General features: G+C 41.4%; 1 protein-coding gene across 2 annotated transcripts; it reads right to left on the bottom strand.

Annotated features, from left to right (window-relative positions):
* Window positions 1–13,267: 13,267 nt before the first annotated feature.
* On the bottom strand, window positions 13,268–25,010 carry sall1a (spalt-like transcription factor 1a). Of its 2 annotated transcripts, none has more exons than XM_044096916.1 (3): window positions 23,975–25,010; window positions 15,769–19,178; window positions 13,268–14,936 (listed from the first exon to the last, which is right to left on the bottom strand). In XM_044096916.1, exons 1-3 carry the CDS (start codon window positions 24,045–24,047, stop codon window positions 14,490–14,492), a joined length of 3,930 nt encoding a protein of 1,309 aa, XP_043952851.1. In that variant the 5' UTR covers window positions 24,048–25,010; the 3' UTR covers window positions 13,268–14,489. The 2 variants fall into 2 exon arrangements, with proteins under 2 accessions (XP_043952851.1, XP_043952859.1); XM_044096924.1 differs by lacking the exon at window positions 23,975–25,010 and adding an exon at window positions 21,683–21,897.
* Between the last annotated feature and the right edge of the window lie 1,465 nt (window positions 25,011–26,475).

The raw sequence follows: 26,475 nt of genomic DNA, 5'->3' as shown, positions 1-26,475 counted from the left end.
GAAGCTGGGGCAGTCACTTGTAGAGCCAATTATGGGCAGAGCCATGGGGGCAGGTTTACAAACACTGCTTTTCTTGCATGGCACTGCTCTGAGGTGTATGATTAACTTCCTCGCCAAAAGTACCCAGGCAACGCAGAGACTGCCCTCTTCGTAGGTGGCGAAACTGGTGAGTCGTGTCATATTACTGTCAACAACGTTTCACCAGGAAAAGCAAAATACGGACTTGATTCAAAGGGTTCATTTTTGTTCTTTCATTTGTTCTTATTACTAAGTTTCTTGCACTTTCTTGGGCTTTTAATGGTTCATCTTTAAGACATGTTTAGCTATTTGGTTAGGTTTTACGGTGCTGCTGTCACTGGAAGAATGCAGGTTACAACCCTCTCCTGAAGCCACAGAGGCTTGGCGTTGTATATCAGAATCAGGAGGAATTCAAATAGGTCCATCCAATGAAAATGCCTTTGCTTTTGGAGAACTAATTACAGGCCTTTCTTATGAATGGAGGACGGAGGAGCAACGTAATTAACCAGCCTCTAGATTACCCGGTATTATTCCGCACTGCTCCCTCACAACCAAAGTTATTTTTCAAAAGATTACACAATGTTGGTTAACAGTTGTGCAAAAAGTAGGGAAAAAAGTTAATCCCTAGAGCTCAATCTTGTTTGAATCAAAATAAGGAGCGTCCACAGTAAATGCTTCCTCCCATGTGGCATTGTCATGGCAGCAGAGGAGGGTTACCAGCAAATACCAGATTTTTTTTAACTATCCACATCCCAGCAGCTCTCTTTTACTGCGGAATTTAAAACGTTCTTTTCACCACATCTGCCCTATTTGTGTGCCTTCTCTTCACCTGACTTGCTGAAGAGATTCGCTTTATCTTAAAGGTCACTTCATTCAACAGGGCAACAAACAGACATGAATATAACTGTCCCAAATCTTTCCCTAGCAGAATTCATGCTTGACTTGCCTCAAATAAAGGAGGTCCCTTCCAGCTCAAAGAGGGAGCGCACAATCCAAGCAGCTCAATAGAAAAGACTCCCTGTATCATACAGTCCCCCCTTTACAACTCTACATTTCCATTTAATGACAGCCTACATATTAACCCTGGTCACCATCCAATTACACAGAATAAGTAAATTATCTGTGCCAGAGTGCAATTTGAAAATGTTTTTCATGAAACACAGAGACGAGTGTGGAGCTGGAGGCCTCTTTTCTCACCCATCTTGTGTTCATTAAAGAGCAAGCTTGGGGGTTATTTTGAATCCATTAAATCTAAATACAGGTGATTCCAAGCTCCATTTTATGCAAGACCACCAAGATTCCCCGTCATGGAGTGGCAAAGGGGTGTAGGATGTCAGACGGTACCAACTGGTTGAGCTTTTCTTCCCAGGCAAACGCTCAGCAAACCACGCAACCAACAGCTCTGCATTCATATTTAATTAAAGCTGGCTAACATCGCTGCAGGATAACATTACATCCAACACAAAGGGAGAGAAGAACTCTCATCAAATTTAACAAAACTGTCAGAAGTTTACCAAGACAAAAAAATTCTTATTCTGAAATACAAGAAGAACATTTGATGAGTTTCATCAAAATCATTGAGCATCCAGCTCACATCTCTCATTTAAAGGCATGTAAATAACACCAGGTGGTGAATATTAAGTACCAAACCTAGCACACATCTCTGTGGGTGTAAAGTCACTGCTGGCCTCCCAGGCGACAAGCTTGTGTGTGTGTGTATGTGGGCGAGTGGATGCGCTCTTGTGTGGGCGTGTGTGCTTTGTGTGTGTCAGTAGATGGTGTGGGGAGGGGTTGGGCAGAGATGACCAGATGAGAGGCGGTTAAGTCCAGCCAAGCCGTGTCAGTTTGCTCTGCCTAGCCCCTCTGACTCACCACTGAGCTGTAGATACACATCAGCAGCCATGTCTGTGCCTCGAGAGCGGTACTAGCCTGTTACACGACAGCTCTTCCTCTTGATGCATTTTGTCAACAACATTTAGTAATACAGTTTTCTGCACAGCTCTCATTTGTAAAGTGAAATTTAATATGCTTTTCTACTTTTTTTCCCCAGTGAAAATAAAATAACCCAACAAAAATATGAAGTTATGTGATCCTCATAACTGCACTTTGTATCAATGTTTGAATATTAAACCTATGTCTTAATTTTCATGCAAACACCTGTTAAGCCACCCTTCCTTACTTTTCAGTCCATTCAACATGTATGGCTTTATTGGCATGAATGTTCTGTTCATCTACAGTCCTTTTTATTCTCTCAGTAAAGATTTGTGGGAATTACCCTGCAGGGCAAGAGTCCATGGTATCCTTTTTCTTTTCTACATTCTTTGCCCAGTTAAGATTTCTTTGCATTTCAGGTGAGTACAGACATCCGGAGTGGCCAGTCTTAATCTTCCTGCCTGTAAAGGTTTGGTTTGCACATGACTGACTGTGGAGAGACCAAGTAGACATTTGTGAATGTCTCCATCTATTTATCCTTCTTTTTTGAGCTCAGATTGCAAGGGAAATACCAGGCGTTGCTCTCCGTAGTGACACTCTCAAGCTCATTCTAGGAGATCCAAAGGCATTTTCAGGCCACAAACTATGTACAGTCAGTCTTACCTGAAAAACCTCCAGAGAGAGACACTCAAACTCCTGATCACATATCTCAATGACCTCCAGCGAATTCATTCAAAGTGGAGAAACAGCAGTTCTACTTTAAGCCTTCATCTTGCATCACTCTGAACAAGAAACCAAGACACTTGAGCTCCTCTGCCCAAGGTAGAGCCGGCCTCTTGATTCCCTTGGAAGCAATCCATTTTTTCCGGTTGAGAAGCTCGGTTTCAGACTTGGGGAACGAGGCTCCTCTTTCCACTGTGGCTGTGAATTGCTCCACTGCACATTGAGAGTCATAGTTTATAAACAGTTTAATACAAATTATCGCAATAATGAACTCCATCCATACATCCATCTTCTGTACACCCTTGTCCCTATTGGAATCGGGGTGGGGGGGTGCTGGTGCCTCTCCAGCTAACATTTCGGGCGAGAGGCGGGGTACACCCTGGACAAGTTGCCAGTCTGTCACAAGGCAACAGTAATGAACTCTTAAACTAAAAAACACTGATGACCGGGTGGTTTTGAAAAAAAAGCACTCAGTGTTTCATCTAAATGTTGCCATTTGTGAGTCCTGGTTCTCAGTATTATTGCTTGAAGATGTCAACATTGTCACTTTGCTTTGGCTCCTGGCAAATTGGTCTCATAGGATGGGGTCAGATAAAGAGCGTTTCAAAGGTCCTATTGAAGGGAGACCATACTTTTTGTTGCTCTTGTCCCACATAAGGTGACTGGACACCTTTCTACAGCCTGGACTGCTGGGGAGCTCACCACAGAGCACCTGGTGGTGGAGCCTTTTCTACTGGGGCTCAGTCAGGTAAAGCCAAAAATGGCCACAGGAGACCACTTTCAAGTCAAGTTTGTCTTTAGTGTGAGCTGAAGTACCGGATGGCAAGAAAGGGCACAAGGGGCCAGCCGGTTCCAATTCCCAGCATCATAAACAGGCTTTTGTTAGCAGGGTCTTAATTACTATTTTCAGTAATCCTGCTCTCAAAGTTTTTAAGGTGACTTTTAAATAAAATAAAACTGTTAGTGTCTTAGACTTAACTATTTAATTTTTTGAATTAAATACTTTTTTATGTTCTAAAATGCCCTAAGCTATATGGTGTGCATATATAGTTTGAAAGTTGTACCAGCATATGATTGTGGAGTAATTCCTGGATTAGAAAGAGACTGATGATGCTTTATAACTGTATAACCTAAAAAATTGTTAACATTCCTTTTTTAAGGTGCTGATAGTCCATTGGTTAATTTCTGTAATCATGAAAGGTAATTATAGTTTGTCTTCTTTTTCCTGACTCTTCCATTAAAGTTTTAACACCCTAACCTGTATCCGGAGCACTATAAAGACGTCCACCTCATCACTTAATAGCTTGCAGATGCATCAACACACTTACCCTGGTATTCAAGCTCCTCCATCTGCGGAGGAAAGACAGTCATTAGGAGCTCTCACCATGGAAACAAAACACCGCACACTTTCACACTGATCAGCCTTCATGGTATAGACACTGTAGAGGGGGGTTTATTTGAGAGAGAGAACTCACATGGGTGAGCAAAGAAACTCATGAGACGTATAGACACACTCCCAGAGCGTCATGGCCTCTTGGCATGCTGGCGCCTGTCACTCAGCACGGTCCCAGAATATGCACCAGGGCCATCGACAGGCGTCTGTGTCAGTGCCTGACAAACCTCAAGGCACCAGGCTGTAATTGGAACGACTGGCCTAATCCTCAGATCAAGACAGAGTCATTGACAATTTAAGCGGGGAGCAATCCCAACAGCAACCTATTAGGGGAGCTGGGGTCTTTGCTGGAAGCAGCAGGGTCAGATGCTTTCTTTGCTGTGCAATAAATGTTTCATAAATAATGCTCCGTCATGGAAGCTGCACCTGGACAAACAGAATTGATACCAACCCCTCCCCTCTCCCTGACCCTTTATCTTTCTGTTGTAATTTTATTAGAGTTAACAGATGCCCAGCACTTTTTGAGATATATGTACAGTAACTAGATAATCTATTTTTTGGGTGGGGTGGTGTTTTTGCTACCCAAGCAATTCTATTTCTTCACAATAAACAAATCTTGTGACAAATAAATGAATATACCCTACATACATTTGTTTTGCTGAAAGTGAGTCTTTTGTAAAGTCTGTTTCTTGAACAGTTTTGTGAAGAATTACTGATGGAGGGTTTAAATACAGTTACATGACACACTTTTCAAGATAAAAAAATATTTTCAATATTTTGTAAGCTATGAATTCTTTGCCTCCAACTACACACATTTTGTTAAAGTACATGTTTAACAAGATGTGTTAAACATGTAATGGAATTGTAATGTGTAAAAATCTGGAGAAGGTTCAAGTGGTATAAATACTTTTGCAAGACACAGCAGAGATCTGAAAACCTGTAAATCTTTTGTGACACCTCAATTAAACATTATACATTTCTGCACAGAACTCATGTTGTTGAATTTTTAACCACCATCTCCAAACAAAATGCTCAGAGCAAAAACCCACACGAGGACCATCAGCCACAGCAGACTGAGGCGTACTCACCCAGACAAGCCTCCTGACTGCAGACAAAGCAGTATCTGCAAGAAATAACTCACACTTAACACATTGCATCAGTTGTGCCAGACAGCCAGCAGAAAGGTTCTTGAGCTTCTTCAGTTCAGTCATAAGAAGGCCAGAACTCCTTTAGAATTGCCCTTTATCCCTCACTCATACAGGGCAATGTGGCGGAGGTCAACTCTGACATCTTCTTGGCCAAGTCACTGACTCTGGCCTCTAGCTCTCATCTCAGAAGCCCAGGTGCCAAAATCCCTGCTCATTTATGATGTTGCTTTTTAGTGCCTGGAAACTGCTGTCAGTGATCACATGGGAAGGTCTGACATGAAGAGACACAGTATGAAAACCTTGTGGTTTAGTATCTTGGAGATAAGTGTCACATATTTTTGGGTTCGGCTCCAACAGAGCAGTGAAGGGTAAAGCAAGTGGAATGCACATCTAGGGATTATTTACCTTCATAAAAGTATTCAGTTTCAAATCATAACATGTTTCCAAGCATACAATGACCATATGATATTGCAATTAGTCACTACAGCTCATTTCAAAGATTGCCTAGTGTACATTTCTTTCAGAGTGCTAAGTAGTACTTGGCAAAACTTAAGAGGAATCAGCCTCATGCAGTACATGACACGAATGTTTTTGTGCATGTGTGTGTATGTGTGTTTATAGTTCCTGGCTTTTGTAACGGCACCGGGATGCTCGAGCCGTCTTCCCAGGCATGCCTGTGCAGTGTAACCAAGGCTGACTGGCTGACCTCAGACTGTGTGGGCCCTTTAGTACAAGATGAAGGAGCTTTTTCATTGACACAGGAACAGGAGGTATCGCCTTCCCTTTGCAGCAGCACTCATTCATGCCAGACACAATGCGTTATTATTGGTTTTGAATTGAAATGTTAATTTTGTGGAGCTGGGCAACTGCGTTTGGGAGTTTGCCCCTTCTCATTTCTCATTTTTCACTTGGCTGAGGTGGTTTGTTTCATCTGGTAAAGTTAACCCTCAGCTCTCCTAGTGTTACAGCACTTTAAGGTAAAGACATGCAAGAGTTTTCAGCTTTTCTTCTCAGGCTCGATGTGGAACAGTACCCTTCATAAATGAGTTAAAAGGTGAGTGTTCAGAGGTGAAACCTGCAAGACATGGCCCATACCCACTGTGCAGCTACTATTGATCCCGAAGCCATAGAAGGGGAAAAAGCATCTCTCTTTCAGACCCGATCGTGTGAGGCAGGCAGGTCAGCATTCTGCTGTACAGCCTTCACAGAAATGAGTGCATCAGCAGGCTCGGCAGATCTATATGACAGGAATTAAACAGTATAATCAAATTGTTTGCGCAACCATTTAGCATCTCATTCCCTCGCTGCCCTGGGCCAAACTGACCACTGGAGACCGGCCATCCACAGCAGTAACAAAGTAGGGCAATAACTAACAGCGATTAAAGGAATATTGATGGCCTGTGACACAGAGCATCCTGAAAAAATGCTATTTGGTCAAATAGCTGCAATAATTAAGTATATGAGGGTCAGTCAATTTTATCTGCTGCTTTTATTTGGATCGATTCCTTCGTAAACTAGCCAGGCTTCAGAAAGCATTATTGCTGAGTGGGGTGTTGATTTCATAGCGCAGGTGCTTTGCCCCATAACACAGCAGCAGTTCTCAGGGAAGAGAGCACACAAAATACCCCCAACACAAGCACGGAGGAAAATAAATAAGTAATTCATTTATTATACTACTAAAATAGCTGGAGTTTAAATTTATAAACATTGACTGTTCTGTGATTTCTTTCCCCAACACCTAAAAAATTGTGGAACCTGCCCTTCAATTCAGAATCTTCACATCCCAGATAGCAGTCTTGTTTTTCAATGTTTCCTCAGGATGACAGATAAGCTTGTTAAAAATTCCCACCACGGATTGATAAACGTTAGCTGAAAGCAAAAATAATTAGATTTGACTGCATAAGACCTTGGCGCTGTTAATGCGATGCATGTGATGGTTAAAAATAAACCAGCCCATTTAGAAGGTTCTCTCCCAGTTGATTGATTAAACATTAACCTGCTGGATCTGGGATATTTCTTATTAATCACAGGTGGCACAAACTTAACTGAGCATGAGAAAAGCGTGTACTCAGGAAGAAAGTCCACCCAGGATGCTGTGAATACAAACTTGAATGAAATCACCTAAATGTAACATCTGCCATTCAGTGAATGCTCCAGCTATGCCTTCTTATCATTAGAGGAACAAGTGGGAGTCAATGTCCAACTCTGGTGGTGCAGCTAAGTTATGAACCCACCCACACACACACGCACACATCACCATATCAAACAGAACATTGTGGGAATTACCATGACCTAATGGATCGCTTATCTTACCTTTGATTGTACAATTCACAGAGGAAAGCACTTTCCTTATGTCTACATCACTGTGTCCAATGAGAAAACTAAGACTAACAAAGTTTTTGAAAGGGCTTGTTTTCCAGAAGATACGCTACTCAAACAATCCCAAATGTGGCAGTAAAATAAAGGAACTTTATGTCAAAGTGGATTAACTTGAATATTCAATCAATGTTTTGGCCTTTACTTTGATGAGTGTAGTCAGCACACAAGCTACGGCAGCCTTCAATTTGAATCCTTCATGCAAATTTCTAAGGCTTGTAGGCTGCACGGGAGCACAGATTGTACCGTTGTTTCTTTGCGGTAAGAAAGCATGTAGTTTGTATGTTCTGCCTGTGCATGTGAGTTTTCTCTGAGTACTCTGGCTTCTTCCCACAGTCCATAAACATGCTTTTCTTCAGCACAGACTGCAGAGTTTGTCAGAACTGCAGGAATCATAGTAAAAATATACCAATACTGAAAGAAAGCATTATAGATTACCCTACACATACAAGCAGAGTTGAAATTAAAGAGTTTAGATCAAAAAAGCTAATGTCTTAGAAAGGCCAAATCAAAGTCCAGATTTACAGGTCTGTGAAAAAATATTGTAGTCTTACAAATTTCTTCCAGTTTTTAGTTTTGTTACATGTTTTTTACCATTATATTTTAATACCAGGCAAAGATCAACAGATTAAATACCAAAAGAGCATTCAAAATCAAACAACCTCCATGTGAACAGATGATTGCCCACCTTTGTAGAATTAACTTAATATTTTAGGAAAACTGAATACAGTTTTACTCTATCAGTGTGGAAAAGGATGCAAAGCTTCATACTGACATACTGACAAAAAAAAAAAAAAAAACATGCAGGGATAGAGGAATGGTGTGGGACCATGCACTGCTTCAGGACCTGGAGATAATTAAAGGATTTCATACATGCTATTTGTGCTAAAAAAGAACTCAATTGTGCAAGAATTTAAAGCAACCTGCTATGAAGAATGGACCAAAATTCCTCCCAGGTAATGTAAAGAGTTATTGGCAATAAATTACAAATGCTTGATGACAGTTGTAATTGCCAACAGTTGCCAAACTAGCCATTAGATTTAGGGGGCAATTAAGTTTTACACAGGGTCAGATTGGTTGGGATAGCTTTTTGCCCTTAATACTGGTAAATGAAACCAAATGAAAATCTGCAGTGGAGGTTGATATCCATAAAGAAAACTTTTGATCAAACATTTGCAGATGTTTGATCAAAATGTCATCAGTGGCAATAAAATAAAGCAAACTTTCATTGTGGAGGACCTCGGATATTTAGCCACCATTTTAAACTTTAACTTTGATGTGGGTGGTCATTATCCACAACTCCCACAGTCTTCAATTTGAGCCTGGCAAGGCGATGAACCTACTTTAAAATAGCTACGTTTTTGCTGCTGCAACCAAGGGTGACTGTCACCCCACCACCATCACTTTTTTTTCCTGTTGTGCCCAAGGAGCCTTTTATGAGACATTTGACAAGGTAAATATCCTTTCAGCTGTTTCACCTTATGAATAATGTACACTGGATGGGCTCCTTTCAAAAGAATAAAAAATCAACTGCTTCAGGCTTGTCCCTGCACATCAGTTGTCAACGTTAATGTGGGTGGCGGCTGCATCACAGGCTCTTAAGGCAGCGCACAGGTGCCTCTTTTACTCCCAGGCCGAAAATGACAAATTCAATAAAATCAAGCCAGATCTCCAGTTCACCTATGGAATCAAACACACCTGACAACCAGCTGAAGGGCTTCTCTGAGCCACCCTGACATCTCATCTTGACATCCTAATATCAAAACCTCATTCTGCAGCCGAGGAATATATCTCTATCTGACTAGAACGCTTTGACACTGTGAGAAAGAATATGTGTCAGAGGTTGTGGGACTCGGGGTAAGATTGTGATTAGGAAACTGAATCTCTGAGATGACATTAACAGAGAGTGTCCCCAACTGTGTGTGTGTTTAAGCCCCAGAGCAGACAGGCTGGTCTAGGGTTACCAGGCGTAATTCTGATGGTGAAAGCGCCACAATCAGCCTACTTAATCTTGAAGCTGTTCTTTAAAACCAGAGAAAGACGATCTGTCTCCATTCTACTGTACAAAACAAGGAAACATGTGATTCATCTTAAAATGGAAATGCACATTAAATTAAATTTGCCTTTAGGGGCAAGCAGGACAACCCGTGACACCAGGTTTGTCTGTGATAACAAAAAAGGTGCTTGTGCTTTGTCAAAAAGGCCCAGTCTCATAAACTTCTCCTGACCTGAAAGCAACAAACTCTGGATTTCAAATTTTAAAGAATTAGCATCATAATGGCCTAAATGTCTGCCTCGCAGTAAGAGCCCAAGAAAACGGCCTGGCGATTTCAGTGGTGATGATAAACTGGGAGATACAGATAGCAGGAGCACTGTGTCTGAGACAATTCTCCAGTGTATGCTCATTAGCATCCCAGAATGTTCCCATCCAATGACGAGCGAAATTGAGAACTGAGGCCGTTCTGCAAGCATGGGTGCCTTATTAAAGAATGACCCAAGGAACCCGGAGTTTGGTGAGTCAGGTCCAGGAAGGGCTCACATTAGGGCTCCCACCTGTTTGTCTGGGTACTCCTTTGACACAATAGGTCATGAAACGCAATATGGGCCTGTTCCACTCTTTCTCACCACACAAAAGCCAAGGAGCAGATGAACTGGAAGATAAATGGGCCTGACTGTTGGATGGTCTCCACATGACTAGCCCATAAAAATAAACCAAGCAAAGAAAAACCCTAAATCTTCAGAACTTCGAAGCAGAACTTGGTTGAACAAAAATTACAAGCTAAGCCAATGCCAGAATAAAAAAGTGAAACATTTGTGATACTCTTACAGTTTGATTCCTCCTCTGATATTTTATGTATATTTGAGTTTTCTACTTTATTGACAGAGAATTTGGGCTGCATGGTGGCAACATTGTACCCCTGTTGGTCTTGCCCTGAGTTCATATCCTGGCCACATTCAAACTTTCACATTTACTGTCAGGTGGTAAAGCATAATTAATTACTATATCATAACATTTCTGGAATTAAAAATGTGTAAGTGGTTTTATGTAATGTTTAAATTTTCTAAGAAATGTTTGGTTTTTATTAGTGGTAAGGTACAATAATAAAAAATGCTAAATCACTTGAAAGAGATGACTGTGCATGGTGAATCTATACAAAATATGTGTAACACAAAAATTCAGTTTCTAAAATTTCAGTTTTTGATTCACTTGTGTTTTGTATTTTGGCATTCACAGATATAATATAAAATGCTATAAACTGAAACAGGTGAATTTAAATACAGTTTCAGGCAATACTATTAAAGCTTGTTATGAAGAAAGTAAAATATTTAAAGGTGACACTAAAAACAGATAGAAGGGGCTAACACTGCAGTGGATAAATCCTAGAAATGATAAAATCAGGTGTGCCCTTAAAGTGGTACACTCCTCCTTTAAGATCCATCACCTGAGTGTGACTGACAGCGTGGGCAGGTGTGTGGAAAGTGGCCGGCGCTTGGTTCACCATTGTTCCCAGTAGGTCTTTGATCTCCCAGTGTTAGGCCAAAACCCCTCAGTGGGGAGCCCCGGCTGGGCCCCAGGCTACGGTTTGTATCGACTCGGGAGGCCTGACAGCACAAGGCGTGGGCTGTGGGAGGGGTGGGGGGGTAACCTTCCTGCAGCTTCATCTCACCCTGACCTGCACTGAAGGATGAAACAGATAATGAAACTGCTTCAACTAATGCCTGAGTCAAGAAGGAGCTATTTGTTTCTTTCATTCCTGCCTTCTTCCCCCTGTATTTTACTTCTGTCAGATTGAATTTAACGCGCACACGCACATCACAAGGTCCATTGGAACTTGCTACCCAGTGCATATGTACTTTCTTTCTTCTTTAATGACTTGCCATAACTAAACATTTTTTAGTTTCTTTTAACATCTGATCTGTCTATCTGTCATTCAAACATGAGCTTAAAGTTTTGGAGTTCTGAAACTCTTGACAAAGGGATTTCTAGTGAAAGTTGATTTCCACTGGAGACGAATGGTTTGATTTTTGTGATGCAGCAGCTGCACACACAGCTCTTACTAGAGTCCAATCCTTTAATGAACCTTTGAGTGTACAGTAAGTGCACAGGAGTGGCTTACAGCTAAAGAGAGTAATGTTTCTGAGCTCATGGTTCCTCTTCAGTCACTCCAGACCATTGAGCTGTTTGGCTCAAATTAGGAAAAATAAAACTTAAGGCAAGAGTCTGAAAAGAAATGCTGCTTTGTAGATGCATGTTTGTGTGTGTGCGTGCGTGTGTGTGGGCGTGTGTGTGTGTGTGTGTGTGTGTGTGCCTCTGACAGTTTCATAGACTCCCAGCAGCACCAGAATAAACTGTGTGCAGGTCAGACTGGGGCAGCCCCCCCACCTCTTACTGAGCAGCGATTGTGTTTCAGTGTGTTCGCCCAGCTCTTCCTGTGGTGCTGCGTGTTGTAGAGCAAAAAGCCACTGCTGGGGAGCCACAGTGGAAGAGATCAATCGTACACATTCCTGCCACCTGAGATTCAAGTGTTTCTGTAATACTGTACAGCTCAATCGATACGTAAGCAAGGAATTGGGAGAGGAGGGAGTCCAATCCATGTTTGGTGCTGGTAGGGCTCACACAGAGGTAAAGAAGGCAGGTTTTATTGGATGTTTCTGCTCCACTCTGGAACCTGGCATTTGTCGAAGTTCATGTTTTTGATATAATTATCATTTTAAACTAAAATATACCAGAATATTTATTTATTTATTTAGTTAGTTAGTTAGTTAGTTAGTTTCTTTATAAATATGTAATAATAATCACTTTTATTCCGTTGTAGTTCAAATATGAGCTATATAAAAAAAAAAAAAAAAAAATTAAGCTCGCAGAGAGGAAGTATTTGTCCTAATTACGCAGGAATGTGGATCAGTTTGGTTTTTGTTTCTGTCTTTGAAGGAATCTCAGGAAGCCGACGCGCTGCGCCAACACAGCTCATGGGAACACATGTGACTGTTAAAAAGAAAGCGGGCGCTGTGGGCAAGGATCATTTAGCTTCAACGTCTTGAAATCTAAAACGTAAATATTGGGGATTTTTTTTATTTATTTATTTTGTTTGGCGGGGGGTTAGGGGAAAGGTTTTGTGAAGAGGAAAGGAAAAGGAGAGGAGGGAGCGCGCCGAGGATGCTGGACTGGGGAGAAACGAGCAGATCCTGCGCTGCAGGATGTGCAGCGATGTGTTAAATTAAATGCAGCTGGAGGATTCTTTTTTTTTTCTTTTTTTAAGTAAGACAAAACATTTAAACAATCGGAAATTTGGCATCGTGATAGCGCTCATTGCGCCGATTTTTTTTTTTGTCGAATTAAGAAAAAGAAGAAAAAACGCAATTTGTTTCAGCTCCGAAATACAAGCATTCTTAAAAGTATATGTATTAGTTATTGCTTAAGCTAAAGAAATTGCTTTGCTCAGTTTTTTTTCTTTTTGAAATTTACATCACAACCTTATTTTTAAAGTGGCAAATTTTAATCTTACATCAAAAAATAAATTCAAAACCGTGATTATTTGAAAATATGAAGATTTCAAGTTTAATAAGTCGAATTAAACTGAAAAAAAAGAAAAGAAAAAAAGAAAAAAGAGAATGCATTAATTTTTTTTTTTTACAAAGAGGGAATAAAAGCACACAAACACACACAAGATGTTTCTTTTGGAAAACTGATGTATTTGATTATTAGAGTAAAGAATTACAGTATCTTAGTTGTTAGTAGGTATTAAAGTGTAGAGAAACTGGACCCATAAAGATCTTCCAACTTTCCAAGAAAGTGCATGTAACAGTCCAAAGGTTGTCATACCCAATATATATTTATATTTATAAAAACGCTCTCAGTTTGTACCCCCCCACCCACCCGTTTCTGGCCGTGATGGACTTCTCATGTGATCAGTATGTACATTATCCCCCAAAGGAAGTTGCATTTCCAAATCTGAATGTATTTACAGAAGCTTCAACACATGACTTTGCACTTGATGACATAGGGAGGATGCTGGGACATAGCAGCAATGTGGAAATCCAGCTGAGAAACTAAAAGAGAGTCCGTCTCGACTGATTGGCTGCCACAGCTCCAAATAAAATAAACCCGACAGAATAGTCCCCCTCTGTGTAAACGTCTTGCTTCCCTCAAGACAAGAGCAACAAAAAGAAAATAAAGAGAAGGAAAAAATGTAAGTAAACAGAAAATGAAAAGTAAAATAGCCAGGGACTGTAACAATAAAACAAGTTAACACTAAAGAAACTCGTGAAATGTAGCAAACTTTAATATTTTGTCTTCTTTAAATAAGATAAAGGTAAATAACAACTAGAAAATAGGAACTACCACATCATTTTGTCCCTTGCTTGAATGTCATTGTTTTGTCTTGAAAAGGGGGAGGGAAACACACAGATGTTAAACCATCTACAGGAGATCAGTGTACATTATTTACAGAACGTTTGTTTTATTACAAGGCTAATGTATCACATGAACACAGACAGCTCAGTTATAGCTACTACAGACAGAAAATAACTTAATGCCGAGGTTAGGTTATCCAACCAGATTTTCTAAGTCTCTGAAGCACATATTTAAAGCACCCATACATACCCATTCTGGTTTTAAAAATAAACAAACCCTAACTGTTAATGTTTCCACTTGTTTTCAAGCAAGGTTATAATCACTAATAAATAAGCTCCGTAAAACTATAACATGTACATTGTACAAAAAAAGCAACTTGTCTTCACACGAGTGTTCGTAAAGATTCAATGGTGAGCAAAGCAGTTCAGTTGATTTTTATCCTCGTCTTGTTTTCTTCCGGTCTCTTCTTCTCCGTGTGTACACATATGTTCATGGTGCCTAGAGGCACCTTTGCTTGTCTGTGCCCAACACGGGAGCATGCAGTCTAATTGGTGACAATCTCTTTATTGTCCTCCATGAAGCGTGTGAACCGGAAGTGGGACCCGTTCTCTGTGTTGGCCATTTTCTCGAGGCCGGCGAGAGCGGCGTTAGGCTCTGCACTGTGCAGCTTGTCCAGGCTGCCTGTGAGGCCACCTATCGGAGAGCTGCCCCCGTTTCCCACTCCGCCTGACAGAGGTGGGATGCCTCCATTCTGGATGACAGAGATTTCATTTGTCTTCATCGCCAGTCCATTAGAAAAGGCTGCAGCGTATTGGTTCCAGAAGCTAGCCGGATCTCCGTTGCTTGCTTGATGCCTTGATGCCATATCTTTCTGAAAGATTTCAGGGAACTTGACTGGGTTAGTGCCCAAGAAGGCCATTGGTCCATCCACAGAGAGCCTGCGGCCACGTCTGGCAGGAGCACTGTTCCACATGTGTGTGCCCATGTGGACCTATGCAGGTGGAGAGGGAGGAGGGAATAAAAGGAACAGAAGGAGGGGAGGACAGACACAGAAAGGGATGAAAATTAGTGTTGTTTACAATCTTGGCAACAGGAGCTGCACATGAGATGATGCAATGGAAAAAAATAATCATAATGCTTGACGGTATTTAAATGGCTTCACACCCAGGGAGCTGTAGCCTGGGTAGCTGCCTATGCTGTGTGAGGTACCAACAGGCTGTAAACATCTTATTTTGGCAAGACTGACCCGTAGTGTTTAACCTCAACTTTAATTTGCTCATCTCACGGAAACCTGCCCCGTTTGTGCCAAATTATACTGTCTATTTGTATTACTTCAGACAACAATACATGTGGCGTTTTACATCTGTTAATACCGTGTTTTCATAAACATATATTCCTCTTCATAGTCCATAAATACAACATTTTTAAATTGTATTTTAAAAATAATTTTATTTATAACTAAAAATAGCTGAAGAACTAAATCTAAAGAGGAATATATATTTCTGAAAAAGAAGTCTTAGAAACTAACTTGGAAGTAGATTTTTTGTTTGAGACCAGAATTTGGCACTAAAATATATTTTTTTATGTTCAGTGCACTCTAGTTACAAGTTTCTGTTGATCATTGAGCAGAAGCTTTTCTGATTGATGTAAGCATGTGACTTTCCCTGTGGAAAAACACAGTCTGACCTAGATCACTGTTATAACTAACTCTGTGCCCTGATTTCATATTTAGTTCATCACATTCAACTTCAACCTTTATGACAAGTGGAGTAGAACTACCCAGAAGGCCTAGCATTGTATTTTTTATTTTCTTTTTCTTTTACCTTGAGGTTTCCTTTGGTGGTGAAAGCCCGACCACAGATGCTGCAAGCAAATGGTTTTTCCCCCGTGTGGGTTCTTTCATGGATTTGTAGGGCACTAGATGAGGAGAAACACTTCCCACAGGTGTTGCAGAAATGTTGTTTTGGAGTCCTGCGTGGTGGAGCTGCAGAGAGTACCGGGGAGGTGGATGCAGATGACGTGACTAAGCCTGGGGTGACGTCCTTGTTTTCTTGGTGGAGGCCATGGAAGAAGCCATTGACCTCAGGTTTGCTGAGAGACCCAACAGAGAGGAGAGAAGGAGTTGGGCTGGAGGACAGGCTGGTATTTGAGGGCTCAAAGAGCTGGGAGGGCAGGTCTCTCATTTGATGAGTTAACATGTGCTGCTTGAGGTTACCCTTGGTGGAAAAACCTCTGTTACAAGCCGTGCAAATAAATGGTCGCTCTTTGGTATGGCTTCGATAGTGAATGTCCAAGGCACTCTGACAAGCAAAGGTTTTTCCACAGATGTCACAAGATGTGTTTTTGATGGTGCTACGCTCACGGAAGGGAAATATCATGCCCAGAGGGTCTTTTGAGGGATTGACAGATGTCAGATCTAGGGCTCCGATGTTAGAGGGATGAGAGTGCAGGAGGCTTGCAGTGGTGTGGTCCATAGATAAGGCCCTCTGGTGCCTTTCTTCAAGGCAGGGAGATTTGCGTGCTTGTGGCTGCATGCTAGTGGGGGATGGCGCCTGCATGGAGGAGGTAGATTCTGACACAGCTGGACTCCCGGCACTTTGGCTTTCAACATCCCCTCCTAGAGATGAGGAGTCATTGGTGAGGCAATCCCCCTCAACAAAGCCATTTGCACTAAGCTTCAATTGACTGGTTGGAACCTCTTCCATTTCATTACTCTGAGAATTTTCTTGACCACTTTTCTCCTGGCTCTCTTGGTGTCCCATTTCATGGGGAGTTGGTGAGTTACATAGACTGTCTTGGGAAGCATCAACTGACCTGGGTGTGTCTGGCACACTGCTATCTGGGCCTTCTTCCATACCCTCTAAGTTGTCATCAGAGAAATTGTCAAGATCATCAAAGTTTCTCTCCTCGAATGAGCCAGTATCAGACACCATGGACTCTGGATAACTCTCTGGCAGAGGGGTGTTGGGGATCTGCCCACCCATATGCATGCGAATATGTTGCTGTAGAACCACAGCATTTGTGAACTTTTTCTGACAAATGGGGCAGGAGTGTTGAACTCTTAGAGGAGGCATTGCCCTGTGAACACTGTAGTGGGTCTTTAGATTTCCCTTGGTGGTGAATGCTCTGCCACAAATTTTACACTTAAACGGCCTCTCCCCTGTGTGAGTGCGATAGTGCATTTTTAGAGCACTCTGGCAGCTCAGCACCCGGTGGCAGATGACACATTCATTTGGGTCTGTCACCTTCCTGTCAATGTTTTCCACAAGCTGCTGTAGTTTGGAGGTCTCTGACCCCTGGAGAGGATCCAGGATACCTCCAAAAGGAAACGTAGCTTTGAACTGATCAGTCAAAAGAGGCATGAGTGGGTTGGTCATCATGGGTGGGCTGTTAGAAGTTGTATATTCTGCAGTACTCTCTGATGCAGAGCTCACATTTGTCATTAAGACTGATGAGTGGCTTCTTTCTTCAGTTTTTCCATTTGAGGTAGGCAAAGTTGCACCTTCACCCTCTTCAGACACATTACTGTTACTTTTATCTAAAAGCTCAGGTGCACCTGAGTCATTCTTTGCAGTAACAGAAGGGCTAGCTATGGCTATAGAATGATCTTCCTTTTTGATGAAATGGGGCAAACTCGGCATAGTTGGTGGAAGAAGCATACCAACTGAGGTGGTCAGAGTGGGTAAAACTGGTTTACTGTCAAGCCAGCTGGTAACAGGTTTCTCAGGTGGCATGGACATACCATATGGTATACCAGTACTTGTTGGTATGTTGTCTAGATGCTCAGGGACAGGATATGGGTTCATCTGGATATGAGGGTATTTTTCTTTATGACGCTGGAAATGCACCTTCAGGTTACCTCGGGTGGAGAAGCGATTACCACAGATATTACACTTGTATGGTCTCTCACCAGTGTGAGAGCGAAGATGGATTTGCAAGGCACTATCACTTCCAAATACCTTGCCACAAAACCTGCACTTATGTTTGAAGAAAGCCTCATCAGAACTAGTTTTGTGTTCAAATGAAGTTACATTTGGTGGCTTGCCTTTTCTCTGTTGGGCTAGAACAGCTAGAGAGTTTAGGTCCTCAACGGTGGTGCCAACACTGGGCAGAGAGCTTGAGAACATGGGGTTTCCAGGTGGGGGCTGAGGTAGAAGGGGATTCACTGCAGAACTTAGCAAGCTACCTATTCCAAATGCTGGCGTTGATGTTTTAGGAAGCGAGGAGTTACTTAGCTGAGAGTGGAGGCTACTCATAACACTAGGCCTCTTGTCAGAGGACTGAGGATTGACTGTTGATGGTCCCAGTGTCGTAACACTCTGAGATGTCTCACTACTGCTTGGGTTGGGCTGAGGTAGCTGCGCTGCTGCAGCCAGCTGTTTTAGGCTACTAATGCTGGCTGACTGACTTGCCAGGTTCTGCGCGAGGCCTGCGGCTGCAGCCAGCTGCTGAGAGAGATGTGAGCTGAGTGTGGTCAGTGGGCTGGCAGCAGGTCCCATTGTGCCTGGAGCAGAAGTTGGGGGTACCTGCATTTCTGGGGACTGAGAAGCTAATAGTAGTATCTGATGACGAATTTGCTCTATGAGCTGCAGCTGGTGGATCTGCTGCTGTTGAAGGGCTAAAAGCTGCTCCATCAGGGCTGGCACAGCCACCCTGGGCCCTCCAGTGGACCTGTTTTCTTGGGAGAATTGAGCCACAGCCACCTTAGTGCTCTGCAGATTTTCAATTATGACATTGCTGTTGATCATAGAGAAATTTCCCAGTTCAGTGAGGTTACTGACCTGAGGTAGTGAGGCAGAGATTGCTGAAGTACCTACTGCAGGGCCAGCGGTGCCCCTCCCTGCATGGACACTGACTGTATCAATAGAGCTCCCACTCTCTATTTGAGTGCCTTCCTCTTCGTGGCCACTGCTCATTCCAGAAACATCCACATCCATGGATTCGTCTTTTTCGAGGATGTTGGGCTCCAAAAGATCACTGCACTCTGTTTGATCAGTGTTATTAGCTGTGTCATTCATCTGGTCATCAGGATTATGGGAAGGAGACCCGGGTGAGAAACTTCCAGCAGGGGAGGCAGGATTTTCATTCACTATCAAAACTAACTGATTCTTAGTGCAATTTTTCTGGTGTTCCTCGAGATCTGAAAGTTCAAAGAACTCAGCGCAACATCTGCTGCAGACATGGGCGTCTGACTCCTTGCAGGCGGGGTCCTCGGAGCAAAGTTCCGTGTCCCCTGAAAAATAGGAAACAGAGGATTAGTGATTAGAGATATTTTACAGCTGAAAAAGCAGCTTTATCTCGACAGCTTCCATTGTTGTTAATCTTAAGTTAATCAGTTTTACGCTCATCCTTTTGAAGTGCTCACAAAAACAATGACTCTAAGACAACAATAAGCCAACAAAATTAAAAAACGCTTTATTTAACACAGTACCTCAGAAACATGATAAGCCGAGATATAAAATCAATAGGAGCTATGCAAATATTGTTTAAAAGAGATCTTTAGAGATGTGCGTATGAGTTTCATCAGGCCCGCAGAAGGTAATCATTTTCTTCAGATAATCCATCAAAATATAAAACAGAGTGAAGCGAGGACATTGGTTCTTAATGAAATTTCATAGAAAAGCATTGATTTCCTATAACTCATGCCCTTCAAAGTCTTCTTGTCCATTCGGTAAAAGAAAAAAGCATTTGAGGACTTATTAGACTTTCAATTTGCTGTCAACTTTGCTCATTTTCAGCCAACTATGGGCAACTTGGACAGGTTATCCATGTCACTAAACTAATTTGTCTCCACCATCCCCGCAGTCACACAGAGGCAAAAACAACACAGCTTGTGACGCCCAGATTTGTATACACCAACTAGAATATATATAACATATGAAGTCGTGACTGAATAAAAAAAATCTGACAAATTTTTCATAGAAAAAAATGCAATTTACTGAAAATGGAAAATCAAAAAAAAGTCTGAAAAGTTTACAAAATTTTAAAAAGTGAGTTTTATCACATAGATTGTTAGCGCTGTATATTCTAGACTGCATCACAAACTTGCCAAAACTGACAAACAGGACAAGCCAGCTCAATGACCAAGCACTGCAGAAACTTCTGCTTTTACTCAGACAATAATTTAAAAGCTATGACTCTAACTGGCATGCACACAGAAAATGGTTTTCTAAATATTCCTTTTTATTAAAACATGACAATTCAAACAGTGAAAAGGGAAGACAACACCCTGCCCCCAGAGCAACTGCTGCGCCCCAGACTTTCCTCATTCACTTCCCTCTTTGTCACACTAAAATCTTGCTATTTAACATACAAGTTGATTTACAAATTGCATTTCTCTATGAATCCCTTTCATTGTGGCTCCGGCCCCTCAAAACACTTTCATCAGCGCCAAGAATTCATTTGCAAATGAAACCCAGAGGAGCGCAGCCCTGCCCCACAGAGAGACAGGATGCCTTCCCATTGTTCGCGCAGCATGGGAGCGGCGGGGATCGTCGGCGCAGCCTGGCCCTCTGCTCATCCCAGTCGACTCAAAGCAGATCCTGTTTAATTCAGGGATTATCTCCCTCAATGTTTCTCCGCTCAGAGACACTGGATAACGCAAAGTTGCCATGACAGTAAACCCCGGCCCTCACACCACCAAACCATGCAAACACGGAAGATTCAACTTTAATGATAACTTTTCATGTTAAATCCCCCCTTCCACCCACCCGCCGACCTGCAGAGTGTTAAATTTTAAAGAAAAAAAAAAACTGTGGGGGTGTGCGTGTGTATATACGCGTGTGTAATGATTACAAAAATTAAAAAAGATATGCCGATTTTCCCCCTCAACCTTACACAAATGGAGAGTGACAAAAATTGAAAAACACACAGGAATTTGGAATACATTCAAAAAGCAAAAAATATTAAGTATTAATTAATTATTAATTTATTTGGAGAAATGCAAAGTTAATCTTAAATAAACTGTCTTTTTGAGTTAATGCGTGCGTTAATGTTTAAAAGAAAATACTACCATATAATACTACCAAGATACCTTGTTGAGAAACAGAATATTTGAAACAAACTTTCACTTTAAAATAAAAATGCATGCAATAAATTTATAGTTATCTTCCTAATTTCAAATATGTCAAAAATATAATAAAAGTTTTAATTCAAATCCAATATAACTTTTGTTGTAAAATCAAGTAAAAAAATAAAGCAAATTTAAAATTGGCCATTTGTCATGTTACTAATTAAGCCACTATTAAACAGTACTCATATTTGACTAATACTGCAATGGTAGGTCTTATCTTGCCTTGTTCAGTGTTAAGTTAAAACAACGACAGCAGAAAACAGTAATGATATTTTTACAAGCCAAGAGAATTTTGTTTAGATCAGTAACTTCCCAGAACTGCCAATTTGATCTTCAAACTCTGTCATATTTTACTTGATGACCAAAGACGGATCAAATCTGAGTCAATTCATCACCACAAATGCACTGACCACATAAGACAAGTATAACCAACAACGCAGATGCTAGCATTAGGCTTAAGTCCCAGAATAGCAAGGATTAACTTCAAATTAAAATTAAGATAAAGTCAAGTAGGTATGAAGGATAGTGTAAAATGTCTATAGAGTTTGTGCACAAAGAAAGGGTGCATCACTAAAAGGAGTTAGAAAAGACAAAGAGTCAGAGGAAAGATTTTGAAAAGCAAGGATTAGTCGAAAAATTTTAAGGCGAGCTTTGAGAGATCCTACGTTATTTTTTCGCAGGGGGCCTCTGTGAGCTTCCTGACACTTGTAACCTCAGAGGGGTTTCTGTTCACGTCGTCTCCAGCCCACAGAACACTGGATGGGGTTCCACTAAAAGCTGCCGAAGGTCCAGGAAGAGACTCACATCTCAGAAGCTCTGCCCCGGTGACACGATTAAAACTTAAGGGGAGGGAAAGACACAAAGCAAGTCCTTCATGCTACACCTAGACTCACACCACATAAACACTGGCAGGTTGACAAGCAACTGCACTCTGTCTTCAAAGGGAACAACAGTGTAAAAAGGGGGAGAGGGGGGCTGCCTACCTAGTCTTCTCTTCCAGGGGGCCCACTCTGATAGGGCGCAAGGGGATGGACACAACATTGATAAGGCCCCGCAGTCACACACCACACACTTAAATAAAAGTCGAGGCCTTGCTGGGCCGCCTGCAGCTCCGATCAGCACGCTCAATGACAAGGCTGAGAGGAACACACTGGGCCCTGAACTCTGATCACCTCCACACAGAGGGGCCACTGACAAAGGTTAAAACAGCTCGACATCCCACCCTCCGCGGCTCTCATGCCCGACCTCCCAGGCAACTGCAGCGCCCTCAGCATCACAACTCTCTGTTTCACTTCCGCATCGCACAGCTCTCACAAAACTCTTTCAATAACACTGGCACTGTCTCAGCGAAAGATTTCTAAACTCACGCAGAAAATGTCTACATTGTGTGTAATTGTCTAACAATTACACACATATAGGACACTTGTATTTACTTCTACATACAAAATAGCAGGGAATATACTTAAGTGAAAAAAGTGACTTTCTAAGATATTGAAATTGAGGAGAATGTACACAACCCTCAGATTTACTTTTAAGTATTGCATGAACTAGCATGCCCCCTTTCAGAAAAAAATAATACATGAACTCGACTGCAAAAGTGCTTGCAGATTTCTTTCTCAAGAAATAATCAGCACTATTTTGTCACATTTAGGAAAAAGTATTTACAATGTGTAAATATTACATTTGAAGGCCTTAAATAGGACCTGAGTAAGATCAGCTATATCTTTTATTTTTATTTACTGCATCTTATTTTTATTCCCATATAGTGTTGTGAACTACTCAGCAAAACAGAGTAAAGAGTGAAAATATTTTAAACAGACATTTGATTAATATACATTACTTTTTTTTAGAAGAAAAACAAAAGATTTACTTAGTAATGAGCGCTTGGTATTACGTGTGACTAAACAAAACACGCCATGTAAGTTAACTAACGTTCTTATCAAGAATAGTTTCATTCATGTATTTCTTTAGCTCTGAAAACCTTGCAAAAATGTAATCAACTCCAGGTACTTTGCCATTTTCCTAGCTCCTCGGTTCCTATGCAGTCGCACTTTCGAATGTCACTTTGTGCAAACTCGTCCCACATTTTAGGAGCAAAAACCAAATATAAAGGATTCACACGCCGCATGCAAACATACAACTTTGAAAGTGAAATGGTGTTTGTAGGCAGAAGAAATAAAATGACTATCTTATCTGTGACCGGCGCTGATTTACATCAAAATATATATATATATATAAAAAAAAAAAAAAAAAAAAAAAAAAAGAAGGGTTGCACTTTGGAGAGTGCGCGTCTAATCCAGTGTGAGGCTGAACTTTTAGTTTTTGCGCAAAGATTTTAAGGATGAGTCGATCCTTTCAGAAGGTGAAAAACAAAGTGAAAAAGTATTTTATTATCTTTCTCTGTTTTGACTACATTGTGGATGTTTAAACCCGTCTAACCCCCATAAATAAAGCGCAGACATGTAAAGAGACAAGGAACAACTTGTTATTGTGACTTTCCTTAAAAGAGCGGAAACGCTGAGAGCGCTTCGTCTTTATAGCGCAGGACTGAAGCCGGGGGAGCGGGGTCCCGGTCGGAGAGACAGGGTGGTCCGTGTCGGCGAACGGAGGGGAGTCCAGTAAAATACTGCGCCCGCCATGAGTTTTTATTTTTGTATTTTTATTTATTTTAATTCAGATACAGATATATTTTAAAACTTAAACAACGCAAACGTTCAGAGTTGGGTAAATTCACTTTACTTTTTAAATTATTTTAAGTTTGTTTAGTACTGATAAATGATCATGAAAGTGATTAAAATCTTATTTGCCAAAATAAAAAATAGTGATCTAAGGAAATATACAAGTTCTGTTAGACGTCAAAGAGAGATTTCTAACTTTAAAGATCAGCTTTCCGGTCAGTTTCTATACAACACGGTTAAAAAGTGGGCGCACTCGTACAGAAGCAGGGGCAGACTCACCATTGTGCTCCGGTAAAGGCAGATGAGGGTCGGACTGGAAGTGTTGCGGCTTCGCTTGTTTCCTCCGCGACATGCTGGCTGGCACATCAGCAGGCAAAGAATAAAAAAAATGACTACAAAACCTCCTCAAAAATTACGTAAATCGAGCCCATCCACCGCGCATGTGCCCCGTTATGATTATCAATAATGCTGTGCGATTAATCATACGGAGGTGGTGGAGGGCTGGAGGGGGGGGGGGGTCTTCTTTGAAAGGCGATTGGCACCTCGCCAACCCCCCTCCTATTCAAATGAAGTCTCTTTAATCAATTAGCTCCTGATTTGCTGGGGACTCTTGTCTCTCTCTCAGCTCCCACCCAATGAGTTGATCCGTACGGGAAAGAAAGGCTGGCTTTTCCAAACTCCCTTTGGAAACGGTTTTAACCCCTTCTGTGAGCCAAGCCAGGGGCTTATCTGGACTACTACAGGGGAATGTCAGCTTCTCGAGTCCATTCCTGCGGCCGGATCTTTTGGTCGTTCACGCAGATTCAGCAGCGATCAGTTTGGATAGATGCGCACCGCAGCCTCCGCCGTTCTCTCGGCAAACTTTCTTCTCTCTCTCTCTTTCTCTTTCTGTCACTTTGCAGCGCTCAGGCATAAAGATGGTTGGGATTCGGGCTCTTGTAACGCAGAACACCAAACTGCCTGGAGAGTTTCGTGTGCCAAGAAAAAAACAAAACAAAACAAACAAAAAAAAAAAAACATTAAAGAAAAAAAACCGGCATAAACGCTCCACGCGAAAAGACGCGTTCCTTTAAAAGTCCGCGCTGCTGATTCGGGACATCCAAAAACAAAACAGCGTTTTATTAGATTATTATTTGCAGAAAGGGAGTTACTTAACTAACACGTTTTCATCATGCACAGCGCTCTGCGAATAAACAAACTTTGAGGGCCCGTGAAGCGGCAGCGGGACGAACTCGGAGCCCGGCCCATCGAGGACGTGATTGGTTACCGGGCTATTCAGTCACTCCGCCACTCACCTCCACCTCCTCCTAACATCCTCTCCTTTTCCCCTTCTCTCTCTCTCTCTTTCTCTCTACCTTCCTCTCTCTACTCCTCTCCTCTTTCTCTCTCTCTGATTTCGCGCAGCCGATCCAAAAGTGCAGTGCGCGCCGGGGTGTTGAGAGGAGCGCAGAGAGCGAAGACATTTCATCCGAATTAAGAGAGATACAGCTTTTAATTTTAGAGCACAGGAAAAAAAAATTCGAGAATGCACTTAAGAGATGTGCATATCCATTCAGTTATGAAAATATTAATAAAAACTTGGTGTTTGCTTTAAATTGTCAATTTATCTGACTACTTTTTCTTATGATAATTGGATATTGGATATTTTTTATTGCTGAGAAAATAAATGTATTACTTATATAAATATAAAATTATATTATTATTATTATTATTATTATTATTACTATTATTATTATTATTATTATACAAGGGGGCAAGAGGTCCCAGAGGGCCCTTCACGTGAGCGCTGAGTCAAGCAGATTTATTACCTGAAAAAGATAAACGAAGCTCTCAGTTGCGGGCTGATCTTGAGAAATGAAGATAATAACGTTACTATAGGTGATGCCTCGGATGCCATTATTTTTCCCTGAATATTTAAAGAGGAGCTGCAGGCTATAGATGGATCTGGTCCACTCTTGTGTCAGCTATCTTTTAGTTTCGACTAGCCTCACTATTTACTTATTCATGGGAGTAAAAATGGAGAGAGAGGAAGAGGGGAAGATCAGATACTTCTGATGGCCCTATGAGATCTCTTTTTTTTTTTTTTTTTGCTTTATCGCAAATAATTAAAAATCATTCAAGTCTGAATTTAGACATATTTTCACTGCTGAAGGATGGCAGCTAAATTGAATTTTAAGCTGTGTCCACCTGAATAAGAGATGCGCACATTAATGAGTGCATCGCAATTATGAGCTACGAAACTTTAAAATGTTGCAGGAGTGAAGGAAAAAAGAAGAGGTGGGGGTGATGCGGGGGGTAGATCTGCAATATTGTAATGTCCCGGGCGGGAAAATCAATGGCCAGTTAATTGATGTGAGTGTTGGTGTGAGATTGTAAACAGGGTGATTTGCAGCCCAGGCGAGCGGCAGACATTTTAAAAGGAGATTCACTCAGGACGCAGAGGATACAGTGTTAACAGCCGCTGTGGGGGTGGATGACAGTTTGGAGGGGCAGACAGTGAAAAAGTTTGAAAACATTTGCCTATTTGTCTAAATAGTGAAAGAAAAATACAATATTTTATTGTTTTTGTTGTTTCCTAAAATATTGCAGTAAAAATCCACCGCAGAACAAACTCAGAAGAAATCAAAAGAAATGCGTGCTTCTTAAATCGAATAAAAAAATTGTTGTATTTCAAATATTAATATTTATAATAATAATAACAATAATCAAAGAAATGAATATAATTTTTTAAAGAATAATTATGTAATTATTAAACCGTTCAATTTAATCGACCCATGTTT

The sequence above is a fragment of the Gambusia affinis genome, linkage group LG02 (assembly GCF_019740435.1).
Source record: "Gambusia affinis linkage group LG02, SWU_Gaff_1.0, whole genome shotgun sequence".
In the NCBI taxonomy this organism is placed as follows: domain Eukaryota; kingdom Metazoa; phylum Chordata; class Actinopteri; order Cyprinodontiformes; family Poeciliidae; genus Gambusia; species Gambusia affinis.
Note: the sequence above shows the minus strand (reverse complement) of the source record. Positions and strands in the feature narration are given on the sequence as shown.

Excerpts from the sequence above, each read along its gene's own strand:
- sall1a (XM_044096916.1), bottom strand. The coding sequence starts at position 24,047 with ATGTCGCGGAGGAAACAAGCGAAGCCGCAACACTTCCAGTCCGACCCT. Across the intron at positions 19,179-23,974 it reads GCCTTTACCGGAGCACAATG|GGGACACGGAACTTTGCTCC; the intron begins GTGAGTCTGCCC and ends CCTATTTTTCAG. Across the intron at positions 14,937-15,768 it reads CCACCAAAGGAAACCTCAAG|GTCCACATGGGCACACACAT; the intron begins GTAAAAGAAAAA and ends CCACCTGCATAG.